General features: G+C 34.0%; 1 protein-coding gene across 1 annotated transcript; it reads left to right on the forward strand.

Annotated features, from left to right (window-relative positions):
• The first annotated feature begins 1,579 nt into the window (after positions 1–1,579).
• On the forward strand, positions 1,580–16,258 carry LOC145615039 (uncharacterized). The gene is made up of 15 exons (XM_081670119.1): positions 1,580–1,671; positions 1,767–1,826; positions 1,958–2,063; positions 2,818–2,890; positions 3,060–3,105; positions 4,620–4,730; positions 6,536–6,611; positions 7,026–7,122; positions 9,520–9,580; positions 9,693–9,823; positions 10,679–10,796; positions 13,525–13,648; positions 15,241–15,354; positions 15,467–15,541; positions 15,891–16,258. Exons 1-15 carry the CDS (start codon positions 1,606–1,608, stop codon positions 15,926–15,928), a joined length of 1,296 nt encoding a protein of 431 aa, XP_081526245.1. The 5' UTR covers positions 1,580–1,605; the 3' UTR covers positions 15,929–16,258.
• Positions 16,259–18,948: the final 2,690 nt, after the last annotated feature.

Raw genomic sequence — 18,948 nt, forward strand, 5'->3', positions numbered from 1 at the left:
ATAAGTGAAATGCAGCCATAGATGTCAAATGAAATCCATAGCATACAAGATAAATCAATAAATACATAGAACTACTTTTGAAATATCATGCATGTTCACTCTAATAAGGCAATGAATATTACACATTTTAATCCAAACAAATCAACCCATAAAGACATAGCAATTGCATAATTAAAACGAAATCCGGTAAAAATATGGCAATTAGGACAAAGCCAATATCTACCCACAATCCCAAGTTAAAACAAAATCAAGATGCTAGGATAACAACTCAAAATCATCATGCAATAGCAATTGCAGAAAATAAAGCAACACATCTCTATTAATACTACCTCAGTCCTCGATACATATATAAATATGATGCCTTTAATTTAAGGTCATTTCACTTTCTAATAGTATTAGTAAAACTTACAGAAGCATAATAATTTAATAAATGTGCTGTCCTACCCCCTTCCTCACCGTGGTCGACACCAGCCGATGGACCACAAAATGCTTCTTTCTTGTATCAACTTTTCTGGGACCCAATTTGAATGGACCTTCTTATATTTTACACCGCAAATCGCAACTCAAAGCCACCGCGCATTCCCACCATTAAACCATCCGCAACCCACAATAACAACACCGCATCACCTCTTCTTACAGCCAACACCAATCGGCACTCCAAACTACTGCCTTAAGCCACCAACCATAGCGCGACCACCGCGCACCCTTCTCTACCTTTTACGACCACTTCAATGCAGCTTATATCAAATTTTCTTGGGCAATTTGGTATCAATTTTTCTTCAATTGAAAATGAAAAATTGATACCAAATTGCCCAAGAAAATTGAAAATGTTAAATTTAAATTCAGCACTTCAATGGAGCTCATATCAACTTTTGTTGGCCAATTTGGTATCATTTTTTCTTGAAATGAAATGAAATCAAAATGTAAAATTAAAATTGAGAATTGTAAAATTCAGCACTTGAATGGAGAATTGTAAAATTAAAATTTAGCACTTATTACATCTGGTCGGCAATTTGAACACAGAAGAGATGAAGAGACATGGAGATGAGACAGAAAGCTGAAGGGGGTAATAAGGTAAAAAAAACAATTTTAAGGGTATAAAGGTCCAACCATTGTTTATAAGAACAACTTTCCACTTTTTATAAGGTAGGGATATGTTCATTTTATAGACCGTGGAGTTGATTTGGGCGAGTCGCGAAGATATTATTTGGGTTATTTGATTTTGACCGCGTATTTGAGCCTTCCTTGTTGCAGCTATATTAGCTACATTAGTATGCAGCTAAGACCCATTGCTGGTTGGGTCATAAAAATTTCGCCCTGAAGTTTAGCCCAAACCGTCCCGACTCGAGACATGGGTGGATTTTTTCAGCTACAGCCCGGCCCGTCCAATAATCACCTCTACCTCTGGGCCTCCGGGGTATGGTACCCGGTGTATACAAATGAGGGATAGCTCAAGTGGTAAGAGCTTCCCTCCCGATTCCAAGAGATCTGGGGATCGATTCTCGCCTCCGCCTTTGTTGCTCTCTAAACAACAACAACAACAAAAAAAAAAAAAAAAAAAAAAAAAAAAGAACATACCCTGTTGCTGGCTGCTGCTGAAGAATAATGGAGAACGATCGCCTAATTTCTTCTCTTCGCTCCCAAATTGATTCTCTCCATTGCCGCATCAAGGTACTTTCTTCCTTATCTTTCTTTGATTCTCATATTTATACAAATGCATAATTTTTAATTCCGACTTTCTATTTTTTTTTTTAAATTAAACTTAGAATTTAGAGGTTGAGAATGCAGAAATGGCGTCGAAACTTTCGCATTGTCGTTGTTCTAAGGTAATTTAATCTCATTTGTTCTGCTTTGTAATTAATCACTTTGAAATTTTTTGTGCTACTTTAATTTTCCATTTTGAAATCCTAAACACTTTTTATTATTTTTTATTTATTTTTTATTTTATTTTGTTTAGGTTGAGAATGCTAGTGATTCTAGTGTGAGTAATGCTTTAGCTTCTGTTGAAATTGCTCGAAATTTGCATCAAAAGAGTGGCAAGAGCAGGAAAACAAAGTCACAAGGTTGGTGAATTATTAAAATATTTAAAAATATTTGTTTTTAAGTTTTACAGCTGATTGAATTAATGATTTTTAAGCTTATAATGGTCTAGTTCATATTAACTGTCTTGTATATTTTCCTAGTGTTTATATTTCACTAATAAGAAGACCCGAACTTGTCGATAGTCGAAGACTTTGATCAGCATAACGTGGAATATTATGTAGAAAAACAAACAATATATATATATTTTTTTTCTTTCCGAAAGGTCATTTTTGTTTTACATTCTAACTTCCCAAAAATATTGAGAACAATGTAATACAATATCAAAGTTATGTATGACACTGAATTGTATGGATCATAAGCTAAATTCACGAGATTAATGCATTAGGTTGAGTTGAATTCAACTAGTGTACGTTTAGCACGCAATGAATGGAAATCTAATTATTAAAAACTTAGTATCAATTAAGAAATCATTTACAATATACAAGTATTATTTAAGCTAGTCTAGACTGTAAGGTCCAACACCAGTATCAAATCATTTCTTAAAAATGCGTGCCTTAGAGATTGTGGTGTTTGCAAGTAAAAGATAACAGACGAAATGAAAAAAATAAGATAGAGGGATTTGGTTGATTAAAAGAAACACGGCTTCTATTTAGGGACAATACTTTTGGGTCAAATGTTTTATTTGTGATTTTGTGGTAATGTTTGTATTAATATATTTCTGCGCGGTGAAGATTTTGTAATATGCATTTGATCTCATTCACATGGTGGTTATAGATAGCAATGTGAGCATCTTGCATCATCATCCCAAGAGATATGTCGCCCTCAAAGTATTTTATTTTGGTCAACGGTATGGCTTCAACATATATGCTAAGACATAGTATTCCTTTAATACCATGTACTGGTCTAGCATGGTTTTCCTTTTTTTTTTTTTTTTTTTTTTTTTTTTTTTTAATTTTTAAATTTTTTTTTTTTATAGGGGTTTACACTAAGTTCTTGACTGGAATATTATGTTACAGGTTTTATGGCTTTGCATCAGAGGCGCAAATGGAACCTACTGTTGAGGTGAGTTTATGTATCATTGTATATATGTACTTGTTCAATTGGAGAAGCTTTAGAGAACTGTAAATTTCATGCTCTTTTGATATGCTAAATCTTTTATGAGGGAATGCCAATTACCAAATTACCTCAATTTACCCATATGGAGTGGTATTTTCATATTTTTTTGATGACTCTACCTTTTTGTGTAAATAAATAGAACATGCCTTTTTGTATGTGCTAATTTGCAAATTAGATCAAATTATTTTAACATACTTTCTATATGCACTAATCAACATTCTTTTCTCCATTTGTTTAATTTAGAAATGATTATTTTTCCTTCCTGAAGTCTTTTTTGAATAATGATTTTTGGTCGAAGGATCAAAGTCATAACCTACATGTATACTGGAAATTTATAATAACAAGGATATACTCTGTAAAACCTATACCCTGTAAAGTTGCATGTTTTTTATTTTTTTCCTCCACACAGCATAGACTTGTTTTGTATATACAGTTTGAATCAACATAACGCTCTATTAGTTTTCCTATTTCAGCATCATTCACCTTAAACCCTCAGCAAGTAGGGTCCAGAGGTTTTGTTTATGCGCTGCCATATTAAGACTCTTTTTTAGCTGCCATCAAAAAAAAAAAAAAAAAATTATACTTCTGATTCAAACAGAACTATTACTAGGATTCAGCTGCTTTTAATTTACTATCTCTGCTCTAGCTTCCATAAGTGAACATTTGAACCAAATCAAAATACCAAACATTAGTTTTTTTGCTGGTTTGTATTTATAACCAATTGTATATGTTATACTGTAGTAGTCCTTGTCCAATCTTTCACTCCTTGAACTCTTAAAGTGTCCTAACAAGACAGCTTCTATTATGGCTGAAAGGGGATCCACCAATTACTTGAAATGGTGTTATCCCCAAAAGCTCCAAGATATACTGATTCAGCCTCCACAATACCTCTAAAACTCCAAATCAACACAATTTTTAGATGCCGAAGCATTATGTATAACATATTAAGCAGATTCCAGGAGTTTAATAGATGTCGTTTCACCTCTTGAGAATAAGGAAAGATTACTATTGTATCACCTCTTGAGAATAATTTATCAACAAAGCACAGATGAACTGTGGCGACTCCCAAAGTCCCATTTGCCCTCATTTAGGATGAAAGTTCTAGGATTCCTCTTTAAGCTGTCAGAGCATCTATTCAAACAGTGGGTATCCATGAAAATAAGAAATGGAATTAGCTCTCCGTCTCTCCTTGTCTTAAGCTCTTTATACCTTATAAAGGCCTAGTAGGGACTAGTTACATCACTAATTGAGATAGTGTAAGAAGCAACTAACAAATTGTTTACTGAAACACCAGCTTCATCATTAAGTATAAGAGTCCAAACCCGCTAAATCTCAGCATCAAAGTATGGAAATATGGGATGTAAAATGACTGTGATGTAGTTTGCATTTGATGAGATATTCTGAATATTTCATTGAAGGTAGTTCTTTAGCTTTGTGTCTCTGTTGGACGTTTTTTGCAGTCTGAACTATTCAAAGCTTTTGAGAAGACAAGGCTATTGATTGATGATAGAAAGGGTTCACAGTATTCTAGATGTGGCAGAACAGATAAGGGAGTCTCAGCTGCTGGGCAAGTAAGCATCATGAAATTCTACCTGTAATTTGTTACCTTTGTTAAAGCTTGTACTCACTTTGAAAAATATTGTCATTCCCTCCATCCCAAAATAGTCGGCCAAACTAAATAACTAGGAATTAACAATTCAAAATTATGTTTTTCAATCATAGAATAAGCTAGTATATCTGAAAAAGTTAATGCTTAAAGGTCATAATTAATTGTATCATGAATGGTATAGGGGTAAGTTCATGCTATAGCTTACCAAATAGAGATAGTGGCCTAATGTTTTATAGGAAAATTATGAACGTATGGAGAGAGTACTCTGATAACATATTCTTTTCACTCTTTGTGTTTATTTGCATATGATTTGTGTCTTATCTTCCATTACGGTAATCTTAAGAACTTATCCACTAATTTGAAATTTGGCTGTAGCTTAATTGCAAGGTTATTCAATCTGTTCTTTAGATCTGCAATTACATAATTTGTAGGCACCTAAACTTATTGTATTATTATGTTTAGGCCAGCTTGCAGTACTTGCTGATAGACAGTTCATATGAACCTGATCCTGAATTTTGATTCTTCAGAGTTCAGGTTCTTGCAGTTGTAGTTTGCTAAATTGTGTGGAGGCAAGGATGGGAGTTTGAATGGGGGTGTGAATCACAAAATTTCTAAAATTCAAGATTTGGATAGGACAAGGAGATGAGTAGATGACAAAGATTAAAAGAAATAATTTACCAGTAATTTATAAATAATTAATAAATTATTGCAAATTTTAAAAATAATTAATTAAATATGAAAATTTCGTTTAAGGAATAAATAACTCATACCAGCATCACTACCACAACATAAAAAATGATAACATTAAGCTATGTAATTTGGCTTTTTTCTGAATTGTGACCTCAAAAAGTAAAGGAAATTAAGACTGTTCTAGTGTACAGTGTTGGAATTTAGTAATATGCTCTAAAGTCTCGGAAATTAAACGATTGAGTGGCGATTGTGACTAATTTGTGAGTGGAAGCTGGAGAGGAGAAACAAATTATGGGTTAGATGGCTAATGTAAATACAATGGAGTGGAAAGTGCTTTATCAATACATAGAACTATTCACAGTTTGTCCCTGATGGATGAAACTTCAGCCAAAGTGGGTTTCTTGGACGTTCTGGAAAAGTTAGGATGACTTATTAATAATGCTTATCACGAGAAAGAAAGCTGAACTTTAGAACTCTATAAGTAGGCTTAACAAATTCACACTAGTTGCTATGCTGTTTGTAAGAACTACCTTGAGAGTATGAAGAGGTGTTTCTATCATAAAATTATACTTGCTTGTGTCATGGGCTTAAAATTATTAAGTTCCCCTCAAAAACAGAGGGAAGATCAAATGACTTTTCCAAAAATTTTGTTTCCAGGTCTCATCTCCTTTTCCGAACTTTTGAGTGAAAAAATTGCCAAGGATCAAAGGTTGGATTAGGGAGATATCCTAAAAGAACATCCCTTTCATTTCCTTGTATGTGTCACTTTTTTACATCTACTTAATGGCCCAATGTTAGAATTTCTTTCAAGAAAAAGGAATATTTACGGTAAAAAAAAAAAAACAAATACAATATGTAGAAGGTGGTATCTGTGACAGCTTCACGCCTTTACTAATAGCACGAAAAGTATCTATTTGCTGTCTTTTTGATGTTCCATTACCAAAGCCATGGTGGAAAGAAATATACCTTTTTGCCACTCTACAATAAGGTCATATGTGTACAATGGAACCTTTTGACGATTTTGTCTGCATTCTCAAAATTGGATTGTGTGGGAAAATGAAAAACTTTTTTCTGCAGGTGATTGCTCTATACCTACGGTCAAATCTTAAGGCTGAGACAAGTTCTGACAGAGTCGTTTGTGAAGGGCAATATGGTCTGCAATGTTTCCTTGTTTAGTATTCTGGGACTTTTGAACATTATTATCCAAACCCTTAGTCTTGACTGTACTTTGTATGTGGTGACATTACTGTGTATTAGACTCAGGAGTAAATCATTAATGGGGTTGTTTGCTCTATCAATTCACTTTTAGTCTCTGTTAGTCAAAGATGCATTCAATTGCAGAAATATGGTGTTGATTTTCTACAGAAAACTCATTATTTGGTAAAAACAGACATGTCTAAATATACTTAAGTGATTATTACCCAAGTAGACCAATAGAATTATTTTTCTCTCTTTACATAGCTTTCTTATATCTATATGACCATATTAATCTTATTCATAAATTTCTCTGATCTTCATTTGTTGAAAGGTTATTTATGGTTATATTTTTTAAATTTTTTTTATGCAGAAGGTGAGATTGATTACGTGAGAATACTAAATAAAGTTCTTCCAAAAGACATTCGGATTACTGGTTGGTCTCCAGCTCCTGTAGATTTTCATGCGAGGTACTAGAATCAAGCCAATGCTTTTGTTTATGTATAATTAATTTCATGATTAGATGAAGTTGATTATATTTCCATGGAATAGAGACCTTGAGGGCTCTGTATGATGCATGGAAATTATGATAGGATAAAAAACTATTTTGGTCTCAGTAATGTATATGTGTGAAAGGATGTGTTTGCTTTTGCAGTCATGCAGATGAGTCCTCTAAAACAAATTAACACCATTCCTTGAAATATCTTTATAAAACTAGCTTTTTGGCCCGTTCTATGCTTGGGTTGTGCATATGTTATTATTTTTGCTAAAAAATCACAACTGGAATAAATTACAGTCTTTTGACATCCTGGAGCATTTTATGAATTTTGATATTATGAGATGTCTCCTCACCAAATCTAATTCTCGTAGAGCACACTTGATATCTTGAAAATAATGGCTTATGTCATGCAGGCAATGCCGTACCATGTATGTATAATTTCCAAAATATTCTTACTCCAAACTCTTCTTTTTCTTGTTGTTTATGTCTCCATTTTTTGCCTCCTCGATTTTTCTCCTTTTTAATCATCATCTTTTTTTTTTTTCAAGAGCATTTTTAGAGAATGTATGTCTATTTTTTTTTTGCTCCCTTGGGAATTTAGGGCGATTTGGAATAAGCTTTATTAGAAATTTATATTTTATACTGTTAGAAATGGGATTAGGGGAAGAAAATAAGTGGTGGCCATTGATTAGATGACGAATTCAGTTATATTGAAATTGAATGATGGAGGGAGAAGAGGAGAAAATTAAGGGAATTCAGTATTTTAAATTAAAGTGAAAAATTGAAGAGATTGAAATATGAAGGGGTAAGCTAGAAAAGTTATACAAAAACAAAATGATTGATAAAAACATAAAATAGGGCCAATAAAAGAAAAGGATTTATGAAAAAAGGTAGAAGGAGAAGAGGACACGTGGCTGATGAGGTTTGCATTTTTTTTTGGTAACTGTTCCAGGTTCAAGTAGTAACCAGCTAACTAATTTGCATGCCTTATGTTCTGTGTTATTTGTTGTAATTTTGGTTCTGCTTGCTAGTTCCTCATAAGGGAATCATAATTTTCTATTTGAAACTACTTTTTCTGGTGGCAAAGCTTAGTCTGTGATGAATCCTGGTTCATGAATCCTTCCAGTCCATAGCTAAGCTAATGTAGTATTGATTGGTATTATTGTTATGAAGATCTTCCTGGGAGAAAATTGCTGCTTCTAAAATGTTTAGAAATGAGTATTTATTTTCTTTTGATTATTTACCAATCCAACATTAGATAATCACCATCTAACTAATTGGTTCCTGGGATTTTGAACACCAAAGCTTATTGGAAGACTTTCAATTAAGCTATAGAGTTGAAAGGTTGGATGTGGAAGCAGTATTACTCCCACATCCCATAATATAGTTCTTGTTTTCCTTTATGGGTGTCCCAAGACATTATGAAATATCTACAATTCCCTTATTATTTATGTCTTTACTCATTGCACTACCCAAAATAGCCTCACAATTCTTCTTATTATTTTTGCCATCACCTACTTCTATGTACATTACTCTTTTTTAGGTACTTGTTTTATTGCCCCACTTACATGTCTTGTACTCTTATTCCTTTTTCATGTATTTCATGTACTCTATCCTCCTATTTCTATAATGGGATGTAGGGGGTAGCAGTTTATGCTTTTATATGATGGAAAGAGATTGGAAGAGTTTGATCATAGGAATAGTTATACTTCCAAAAAGGCAGACTAAGGGCTGTTAACATGCACATATTGAAATTCCTTGTACTGATATGTCATCATTTTAAGCATCTCTAACTTTCTCTTCCACATATTGAAATTCCTACATTTAAATCAATGCCTTGTAAAGACATTTGGCTCAATACTCCCAACCAACCCTTTTTCCAAATTGCAACAATGGGGTTTCCTGGAACCTTTATTCCAGTGCAAGGATAGGTAGAAAAAAAAAAAACGCAGTTGTGACCACAGGTATGCTGCTTTACTGCAGAAGTAGCAGTGCAAACTTAGCAACTTTTCTTCGATCAGATAGTCTGTTTAACAGAGTTGCCATTCATTTAATTGGATCATCAATATTTAAGCCTGATAGAATGCAGTGGAAGAAAGATGACAGATACTATTTATTTCTATAAATATTGTGTTGCTGGTGGACACTAAACTGTTATTTAAAAAAAAAAAATTCGAAGTAGGAATAAATATAATACTAAAGCAGTATGGAAATTGAACTAGGCAGAGCTTTATTTGTCTTATGTAGATTCTTTGCTAATAGAGTACAGATTGAAGTATATAACTAGTTAAGCATTCATTGTTTCGGGCCTCAATCTCTGAGTTTTGATAACTTCTCTTCTTGTTCATCACTTCATCAATGATTACAGGTTTGGGTGTTTGAGCAGGGAATACAAATATTTTTTCTGGAGTGAAAATCTTAACATATCAGTAAGAAATTTTAAAGGATTTTAAGCTGAGTCTGTTGCTATAATTGATATGCAAGCATTACTTTATACCAATCTGGATGATTACATATTTTTGTTGTTCATGTGCTTTGTAGGCAATGCAGACAGCAGCTAAGAAGTATCTGGGTGAACACGACTTCAGGAATTTCTGTAAAATGGATGCGGTTAATGTGCACAACTATAAGCGACGTATCACGTCATTTGATATCACCCCAAGCAGTGAAAAGTAATCTTTTCAGACTTCTATTTTTTATTAATTTAATTTTTGTTTAAAATTTGGATTTTGTAAAACATAGTAGACTGTCTAAATTATTAGCTGCAAAAATGTTGAATAGTCCTCCATGATAGGAATTTGTGTTTGTTGGCCACGGATATTAGTAAAAATATACTATCTCTGTTTTAATGTTCTTGACAGCTACTAGTTGTACAACATTAAATTTATAAAAAAATAAAAATAAAAAAAAAAAAAAAAAAAAGAAATAATAAAAAGAGAATGATTAAGTGGTGTTGCAAGTGGCAAAAAAGTAAGCATATGGGTAACACTAGGTCTTTTTGTGTGGGGATTGGGTAAAAGTGTTAATCAATGTCAAATAATGGAATAAAGCAGAAGTGGAAAGAACAAAAAGGAATGGACTTATAGGGACAATGTAAAGAACAAGGAGCGGTGGTAGTAACAAACAAGTATCTGTATTTGTTCGTCATTTTTTTTTTTTGTCTTACATTTTAGATACAGGGGCATATCCATTTTATATTTCTCTCACTACAAACTTTGCACAAAATGCTTCATGATGAAGACAATGACTTGGACCTATTTGAACATAATTTGTCATCATCGTTGCTTAGCAATGGCATGGACTATAAAACTTGTTTTGGTTGGCTTATTTACATTACAATCAGCTATACCCTGCCTAATTATTTTGCTAGTAAGATACATTATGGTTTTTGTTGCTAATTTGAACAAAAATATTTACTGCTTTTACCTTGTTACAAGGCTATAATATGGCTTTTTAAACTTTTTATTTTTTTTTATTTTTTAATTGTAACTAATAACTAAAATTGCACCATGGATATTGTGATTCAGGTTTAAAGACAAAGAATTATGGGCCATCATAATTAGAGGCAGTGCATTCCTATGGCACCAAGTTCGATGCATGGTTGCTGTATTATTTATGATTGGAAGGGGCCTAGAATCAGCAGAAGTAAGTATAAATCATCTCTTTTAATAAATCTGGATGTTGCTGCAATATTTTGCTCTGATTTAATCTTTTTTTATTTTTCCTTTGAAATACTACACCAATTCCAGAATAAGTGAATAATGGAAATAGTCAAACTTGACACACTTCCCAACAAACTATTTTAACCATTAATGTATAACTTAATCTTAGTAAAAATTGTTGAATTGTCAACATTATGAAACTTTGTACTATGTATTAATACCTATTTAAAGAGTATATTACATGACAACATTTGTTACGAAGAAATTAGTAAAAAAATTATAAAGTTAATACTATGGTGTAACAATTGAATAGTTCAATGCTTCAAAAAAAAAAAAAAAAAAAAAAAAAGAATAGTTCAAAAGGTCCAAAGAGTCAATTATTCAGGAATCTTTGTCCCAGATTAAGTAATTGACATGTTGGACTTTTTTCACTACTCATATACTAACTTTGTCCATAGATTTTTAGTAACGTATTAAAAACAAATTTAGTCACGATATTTGTTGAATAGATATTTAAATATAAAGTTTTAATATATGAAATCTTTTATTCGTTCGTTGGTCTATGCTTGCGCGTATTAGTTAGGGATGTGACAACAGATTGAGGGATTGGGACAGGGGGAGTAATCCACTTTTTGTCAATTGCTTGAAAAACGAGAGAAACTGAAAATGAGCTAATAAATGTTCTACTAATTGACTAACAGATTATGTTAATTCATTATCAGCAATGGACATGAAAAGTAGTCTCACCTTGATTTCTTTCTATTTATCTCTCTCTTCTCTTCTTTTCTTTCTGCCCATTTTTCTTGGTCGAGGCTTAAGAGGTGGTGAGGAACAGACTGACATGGAAAATTTAATATCCTCATATTTTATATTTTAATTTATTTAATTTTTGGGGACTAAGGCTTTGTTATTGTTGTCGTTGTTGTTGCTGTAGAAATTATTTATTTATTTTTTTATAAAAGCTAATTTTGTGTGTCGATTGTGGGAACGGTTGTTGTGGGACTATTCTTATTATGAGGGTAATGCATGCATTAGAGATTGCGGGCTGGTGGATGTTCCACTCTCTATATGCTTGTGGGGATCTTATGGGGCTCTAAGGTTAGATAGATTGTGTGTGCTGATGATTGGTTGGATCATTTCCATACAAATGGTTGGAACTATGGGTAGTTTCAGATGCTCTTTTTTTTTTTTTTTTTGAGTCCTCACATATATTCGAAGGACCTTGCCCCTTCTCCATTTATAGATATGTAGGTTTTGTAGCATAATTCAAAGCAGATGGTTTTGGAATAGCAAATTGGGTGTTCAATGAAGAATTAGTGTGGACATAGATTGAAGAAATTTTCATAGAGGAGAGGTTAAAGCTTGAAGCTATAAATTCGGTGATATGAGGGTGAAGAAGTGATATTATTTGTACTTATTAGTCTTTTTCACCTCTCAATATGTTTTGTTTTTTGTTTATGCCGGGTATACTTGTGGCTAGAAAACGAGGTTGTGAAGTGGTGTAATACTTTCAAGTTACAACTGTTTTGGTTGCGAAGGATGTGATATACTTTGTGGCATTCTATGAAGTATTATTCCTGATTGGAATCTCAAAAACCTGCTAGAATCATTATTTACAAAGTACTGGGTTTTTTTTTCAATCAATCATTCTCTCTAGTACTTGGATTGTTTATTGATGGCCCAATTTGAATTGGAAAGGTTGAGGTTTAGGCCTTTATAGATGAAGACATGGCTGGGTGAAAGAAGAGAGGGTGCATGAAGTAAATTTAAAGACAATTGGTGATCGAAGAGGAAGTGTTTAGGGCTGCAAAAAAGGGTGATGACCGAGGTGGCTTAATTAAGATGATTTTCCAAATACCTTAAAAGGAATTAGGTACCTATAATCTCCCCTTGATTAAAAACAGGTAATGGAAGGATTTTATATTATTTTCGTTTCCAGACCCTCAAAGTTGAAGATTGAATCAAAGTTATGGCAAGTCTTTGTCTCTGTGTCTTTCCCTTTTGAAAGATGTTCCTTGAGCATTAAAGTGCTGATCTTCACTTGGGCAGTCTTAAAACCAAAATTTCAGTAAATAAGTCAATTTGATGCTCTATCTCTGTAGATGTATGGTTGCAGGTTGTTTGTACTTTTCAATTTTTCAAATACTGTTTGAAAAAGAATGCATATACTTGGGTGAAATTAGGAATGTCTGTTAAATGAAGTGCATCTCAACTACCAATACACAACTGACCTTCAGGTTGATTAACACTGTTTGAAAGACTGACCATTTATACTTCCTTATTTATTTTTAGTTTCAAGAAATTCAGAAAGTCAAATTACTGTATACCTTTGAAACTATGAAAACTTACTTGATGTTATTAACATCAGCATTGTCCCGATGCCTCTAAGGAGGTTCTTGCACATTACAAGGTAGGAGAAATTAGATTTACGTAGGCTTCCCTACCTGGTTAGCTTGTGTCTGATTGACCATTGATCAATATATAATGACAAAAATGCTTATTACAATATAAAAACATATATTTTAAACCACCAATTTAATAGAATATTATAGAACTATAGAAGTGTCATCAAAGACAATTTTCTCAACATCATTAGTCAACGAATCACAGTTCTAAGCTTAAATCATGTATTATTCCCCTTTTATTTGTAACATTTGCATGCATTGCTGAGTTTTTTCGGCTTCTTGAGTTTCGTTTTGTTTCTTATTCAGATTATAGATGTTTTACTTGATATTGAGAGAACGCCTAAGAAGCCTCAGTATACTATGGCCTCAGAATTGCCTTTGGTTCTAAGCTCTTGTGAATTTGAAGGTCTGCGGTTCTTTACTTCAGCAGGTAAGTTTGTATTGGATATATTTATCAGATTTTGTTTGAAATGCATAGTTTTCAAGTGGGCTATGTGACATGTAAAATTCTTGATTTGGTATGAGATTTTGTCCAGTTGAAAATTTTAAAAAATATTTATGATGGCCACCAGTCCTTAATTATAATTTTGTTAATATTTTTTATCAAATAATTTTCCTTTTCTACCTTTATCTTAGACTTGGTGGTTATGATAAGTTGAATTCCCATTTCTCAACTCTCAAGTATTGAGAAAGCCCATCAACATTCAAGAAAGTATATCAGATCTTTTCTTTCAAGAATATCTGGATTCTCTTTAATGAGCCCATTAATTTTATCATCAATACGGCCCTTAAAATGGGTTAAATAGCTTAGAAAATTTCTCTAGAACGTAAATCTGCTATAAATTGCAGAGTACATGTCAATATGTCATCCATGCTGAAAGTTTAGGGAACCTTTAATTAAATAACAATAATAATATTCCAAGTTCTGTTCTGCATATCCCAATTCACAAATTGATTCGTGATATTTGGTTAATCATATATTCTTGGGGAGGGTGAAATGAGAATCTTCTATTTTTGTGGAGGATAGGAAGCTATGTCACTGTTGGCATGTGAAGTTGCATTCCATGACAATGTCAATAATGAAGCACAATTTTTATCTAGTTTAATGTTTCTTTGTAAAGGACTGAATGGATAGAAGGAACATGTAATAGATTGCAAAAACAGAAAATAATTGAGACAAGGAAGAATCGAAGTGTAATGGACTCAGGCCACTACTCCATTAACAGCAACTCAAAACAAAGAAAAACAGAACAAATAAGGGAGAAGCTTTAAGCTTTGATTATATTTAACAATGGCAGCAAGAAAAGAACACAAACTAGTAGATTTAACCTACAACTCTGAACATTAGTAGGTTTAGCCTACAACTCTCAAGTAGTGGATTTGGCCCACAACTCTTAGAGATAACTCTAATACAAAATGCCTGCCTAAACCCTTTCCCCACTTTCATTTATATATACCAGTCCCTAGACTGATTTGGTGGCTGCTGATGATTGTTTGTCTTCAAGTGTGATTCGTCCTGTTGTGCTCCAGCTGCTTGTTGATGTTGCTGATGTACTCATGTGCATTCTCACCCTCTTGGGCTAAGTTACCAGTTGGGCCTTGCCTCCTCCTTGTATGTATATTGTACTTGATGTGATTAAATCCTTAAATCGAGCATAATTGCATATAATCCCAGTTTAAGTGGCTTGACACTTTCACTAAGACAAAGCTACCAAAATATTGCTTCTCAATAAATATTCATCATACTTCTCTTTCCCTAAGCCCCTCTATTTATAGACTGACTCCCCTATTTGCTCAAGGCCTCAAACTAACCTCTCTTAAGTATAACTACCATCCCCATGGTCTAGACGCCAATTTACTACAACAAATTCCTTGTAAACAAATTTAACAATATGGATGCATGCATGATACAAGTGTTCAGAAGTCATAATTGTGCATACTTTCATGGTCTCTCTTTTCTCGTGAGGGTTAAGTTATTATGCAACATTTTTTATCTTGTTTGACTTTAAAAGTTTTGTGTAGATGCAAGACAGGCATTATGCGCACACTTGGAAAATGAATGCCAAAACTTCATGCTGCAATTTGCTATTTTTAGTAATGCTCTGGATAGTTGTTCATCCATAGAAGATGATGAAGGTGGGCTATGACTCTTATCTTCTCCATTGTTTTTTAAAGCATGAAAAGTAGTGAGGCTGACTGAATGAAAGTTAAAGTTGGACGTGGACCTGATGTGTCTGTTATTTTTCAGGAAGACATTCCCTTACAAAAGCTGCCGGGATGAAGAAATCCGTGCACATACCCTTGATGACAAGGCCAACTGAGCGTGAGTCTGATGATAATAATCAAATTTAGAATTGCATTTGGGGGCAGGTGTGGGTGTGTGGTGGGGGAATATTTTCTGAAATTACCAATTAGATAATCTTCAATCTCTTTTACTTGTAAAGTTACTCAGACGTTAGAATTTGTTTGGAAGCTGTTTATTTCCAAAAATGACCCTCTGCTTGTACATTTTCAAAAATAAACAGCTTCTAAACAATTTAACTCCCCTGCTTGTATATTTTCGAAAATAAACAGCTTTTAAACAGATTTACTGCTTTACTTTCCTATTGGTTTATTACGTCTTAAATTTTCAGTCAACTTTGGTTTTTACTGCTTCTATTTATTGGTTTCAGCTTCATACGAGGAACGGCGTGCCAAGTTGAACTCATGAGGCCTTAGTGAAGAATTTTGTGGATTGATGAGCTGAAGCTGCTAAATGAGTACTCTACATGTTTCTCAGAACTTTTTTTTTTTTTGCATCTTGTATTATGAGTTTATGACCTAACTTGAGGAATTATAAACATGATCCTTATTTGTAGGTTAACAATGTTTGTATAATTTCATGTTTAGAGCTTAGTATTTGTGATATTATATAATGAAATATATACTTGTGGTCATCACTCTATTTTCCCATTAATATGATAGACTACACAACACATACACGAGGAAGATATCCTTAAAGAAAATTAATTGTGGTTGAAGTTTGGAGCACTTAGCCAAGCACTACGCCTCTGTTAAGGTTCATTCCTTAATAGGGATAACTTATTAATAATGAAAGTATGGAGTTAACAAGAACTATTTTTTTCCCCAAGTATGAATTCTATTTATTTAATTTGTCAATTATCATGAGGCTTTTAAGACCAACCACAAAATCGACAAGCACATGGTGGGGGTTGAACTTGTGATTTCAAAGTGCAACGTGGTTCCTCATCATCTCCAACAGATATGCTTGATTAATGGTATACTATGTATGGAAATGTAAGTGCAAAATGTGAATGAAGTTATTAGACCCATCCACCCTACCTCCACCATCGGTCCTTCCCCACCTCACATGTGTAGCTGCCGCCCCCTGTCCCACCTCCGACACACCCCCTTACCAGCCTATTTCATCGGAACTCACCCTTCTCCTATTCTCGGCCCCTGCCCAAAAATCAACAACCACCTTTTACCTACCTAAAAACTAGCAACAACCCCTTCCCCCACCCAAAATCAACAACCACCTTTTACCTACCTAAAAACCAGCAACAACCCCTTCCCCTACCCAAAATTGCCACCAATTTTTCAAACTTCTTAAAAATGGCCATTGAAAGTGGCCACTAGCAATCGAAATTGGCTGGCACTCTTGGAGAACCTCATATTGACTACATCCTCAAGAGCTTTGAGCATCATGTCCGGAAAATAGTTGGAGAATATCCCCTTCTATTGTACCGGAATGGAGTTTGCCATGAGTCTTGAAATTCTTTTGCAATCCATACTCCATTCTTCATGAACCTCATCACTCATGATCTCTTTCAAGTAGAAACTGGGGATTGGAGTGTCCAGAATATGCTCTAAGTAGCAATTTCTGAGAGTCTTTCGGAGTTCATCTTCCCACTCCTTAAAGTTCACCAAGTTCAGTGAAAATGGCAACTTTTCAGGAAGTTCCAAGTGCATAAGGTCGTTGTCATTAGTTGAAGACATGATTCTACAATTTTGAAAAGAATTTGAAATGAAAAACCATTCATAATACTTTTAATAAGTTTGAATTTAATTCATGCATATTTCAATACTTATTTAACGTCTTATTTACACATAAAATTGTACCTATTTTGTGAAAATAAGGCGATTCCAAGATCCAACGAATCAACGAGTAATTAGGCACGCTTTGGCTTGTCTTAACACTTATTACCCCCAAGGTAAGCATTGCCTTGCTAATGGCTCCGATCCATTCTTATTGGTTAGATAATGGTCGCATCTAATGCGTCTTGACGATGTATCTCTTTTTCCACGGTATGTGAGGACTCCTCACTCATACTGATGAGTTCAACCAAAACCAATATGCACACTAGGTGTGCCTTACGTTCCTAAGAGTAATGATGGTGCCTCGCTTTGGCGTAGCCTACCATCATACTCATTTGGCTGGTAAGTGTTGTTTTGGAAAGACAAGTTTTACTCAATATTATTAAGGACCTAGAATTCTATGTTGGTTGATTTAAGTGAACTTAAATAATCACGGCAACATAATGAAAACCTAAACATGCATCTAACATATCATTCATATGAAAAGCATAAACATGAATATGTAAAGCATAAGAGTTGATGCATATTGGCAACTAGCATGACCCCTTGAATTCTTCAAGTCTTCAAAAGTTCTTTTATGCATCTTCATGGCTTCGTCTTCCAAGAACCTTCGTCTTCTTAGACTTTACCAAAATTATGCAACTACTAGTATCTACGATTAGGACTAATCTAAATATTAAGGTACAAAAACACTCAACGGTACGCAGACCGTATTTAGATTTACAAAAATACATCACGGCACGTAGTCCGTATTTTCTAATTAACCTAATCGGGCCCTACTAGTTGCCATTTTATAAAACCTGTGAGAGAGAATATACATTCCATTCATCCATTCACTATTGTAAATGGCCCATGCATTTTACAACGACAAACAAGTAACAATACATAAAAACACGCGTGTACTAGTAACTAATCTAGGTGGTTAATCCGATTAACACGCCTAATTAAAACTATTCAAAGTTGTTTGACCGATTATGTAATTAGCGTAATTAATAATTGAAGCTCCCACTAAATTCCGCATCCAACTTAATTGATCAAAATTAATTAAGCCGGTAAAACCCAAAATTTGCCAAAATTAAATTTTGCCAATGCCAATCAAAACCAAGGCCTAGCCTCTAAAATTTTTAATTAAAATAATAACCATAAATAATTAAAATAAATAAACGGCTAAACGCAAAATAATATAGCCATAAAACCGGGGTATATGTGCTAAGTGAGGGGAGGTGCGCACAACCCTAACTCATGCCAAGCGTCATACCCATAGCTTAGAATATCGCATACGCGTCGACTCTTCTACGGGTCAGGCTTGAACATAAGCAACAGGGCCGCACAAGCTTGATAGTTGTAAGCACAATGCCGCAAGCTCAGCTCGCAGCACAGCCCACACGCACATCCCAGCCGCACCAAGCCACGCACGCAGCAAGCCCCGCACCAAGCAGTGGCCAGCGCGCAGCCATGCTGCTGCGGCACCATATGTTTGGTTGTCAAAAGTATAAAGTTAAACTCATACCTCAAACCCATGAGGTATGGGATTTAGAAAGAATGGGTGGGGGGAGTGGGTCTAGATCATTCCATATCCTTAGGTATCAAATAGAAAGAGGGAATATTGAGAGATTATGTTCCAAAATTGAA

The sequence above is a fragment of the Chenopodium album genome, chromosome 25, assembly GCF_948465745.1.
Source record: "Chenopodium album chromosome 25, dcCheAlbu1.1, whole genome shotgun sequence".
NCBI lineage: Eukaryota > Viridiplantae > Streptophyta > Magnoliopsida > Caryophyllales > Amaranthaceae > Chenopodium > Chenopodium album.

What these genes read in the sequence shown, in the direction of transcription:
- LOC145615039 (XM_081670119.1), top strand. Translation starts at nt 1,606, where the DNA reads ATGGAGAACGATCGCCTAATTTCTTCTCTTCGCTCCCAAATTGATTCT. An exon ending in AAATGGAACCTACTGTTGAG is followed by an intron (nt 3,106 to 4,619) that starts GTGAGTTTATGT and finishes CGTTTTTTGCAG; the next exon opens with TCTGAACTATTCAAAGCTTT. An exon ending in ATCCATAGAAGATGATGAAG is followed by an intron (nt 15,355 to 15,466) that starts GTGGGCTATGAC and finishes GTTATTTTTCAG; the next exon opens with GAAGACATTCCCTTACAAAA.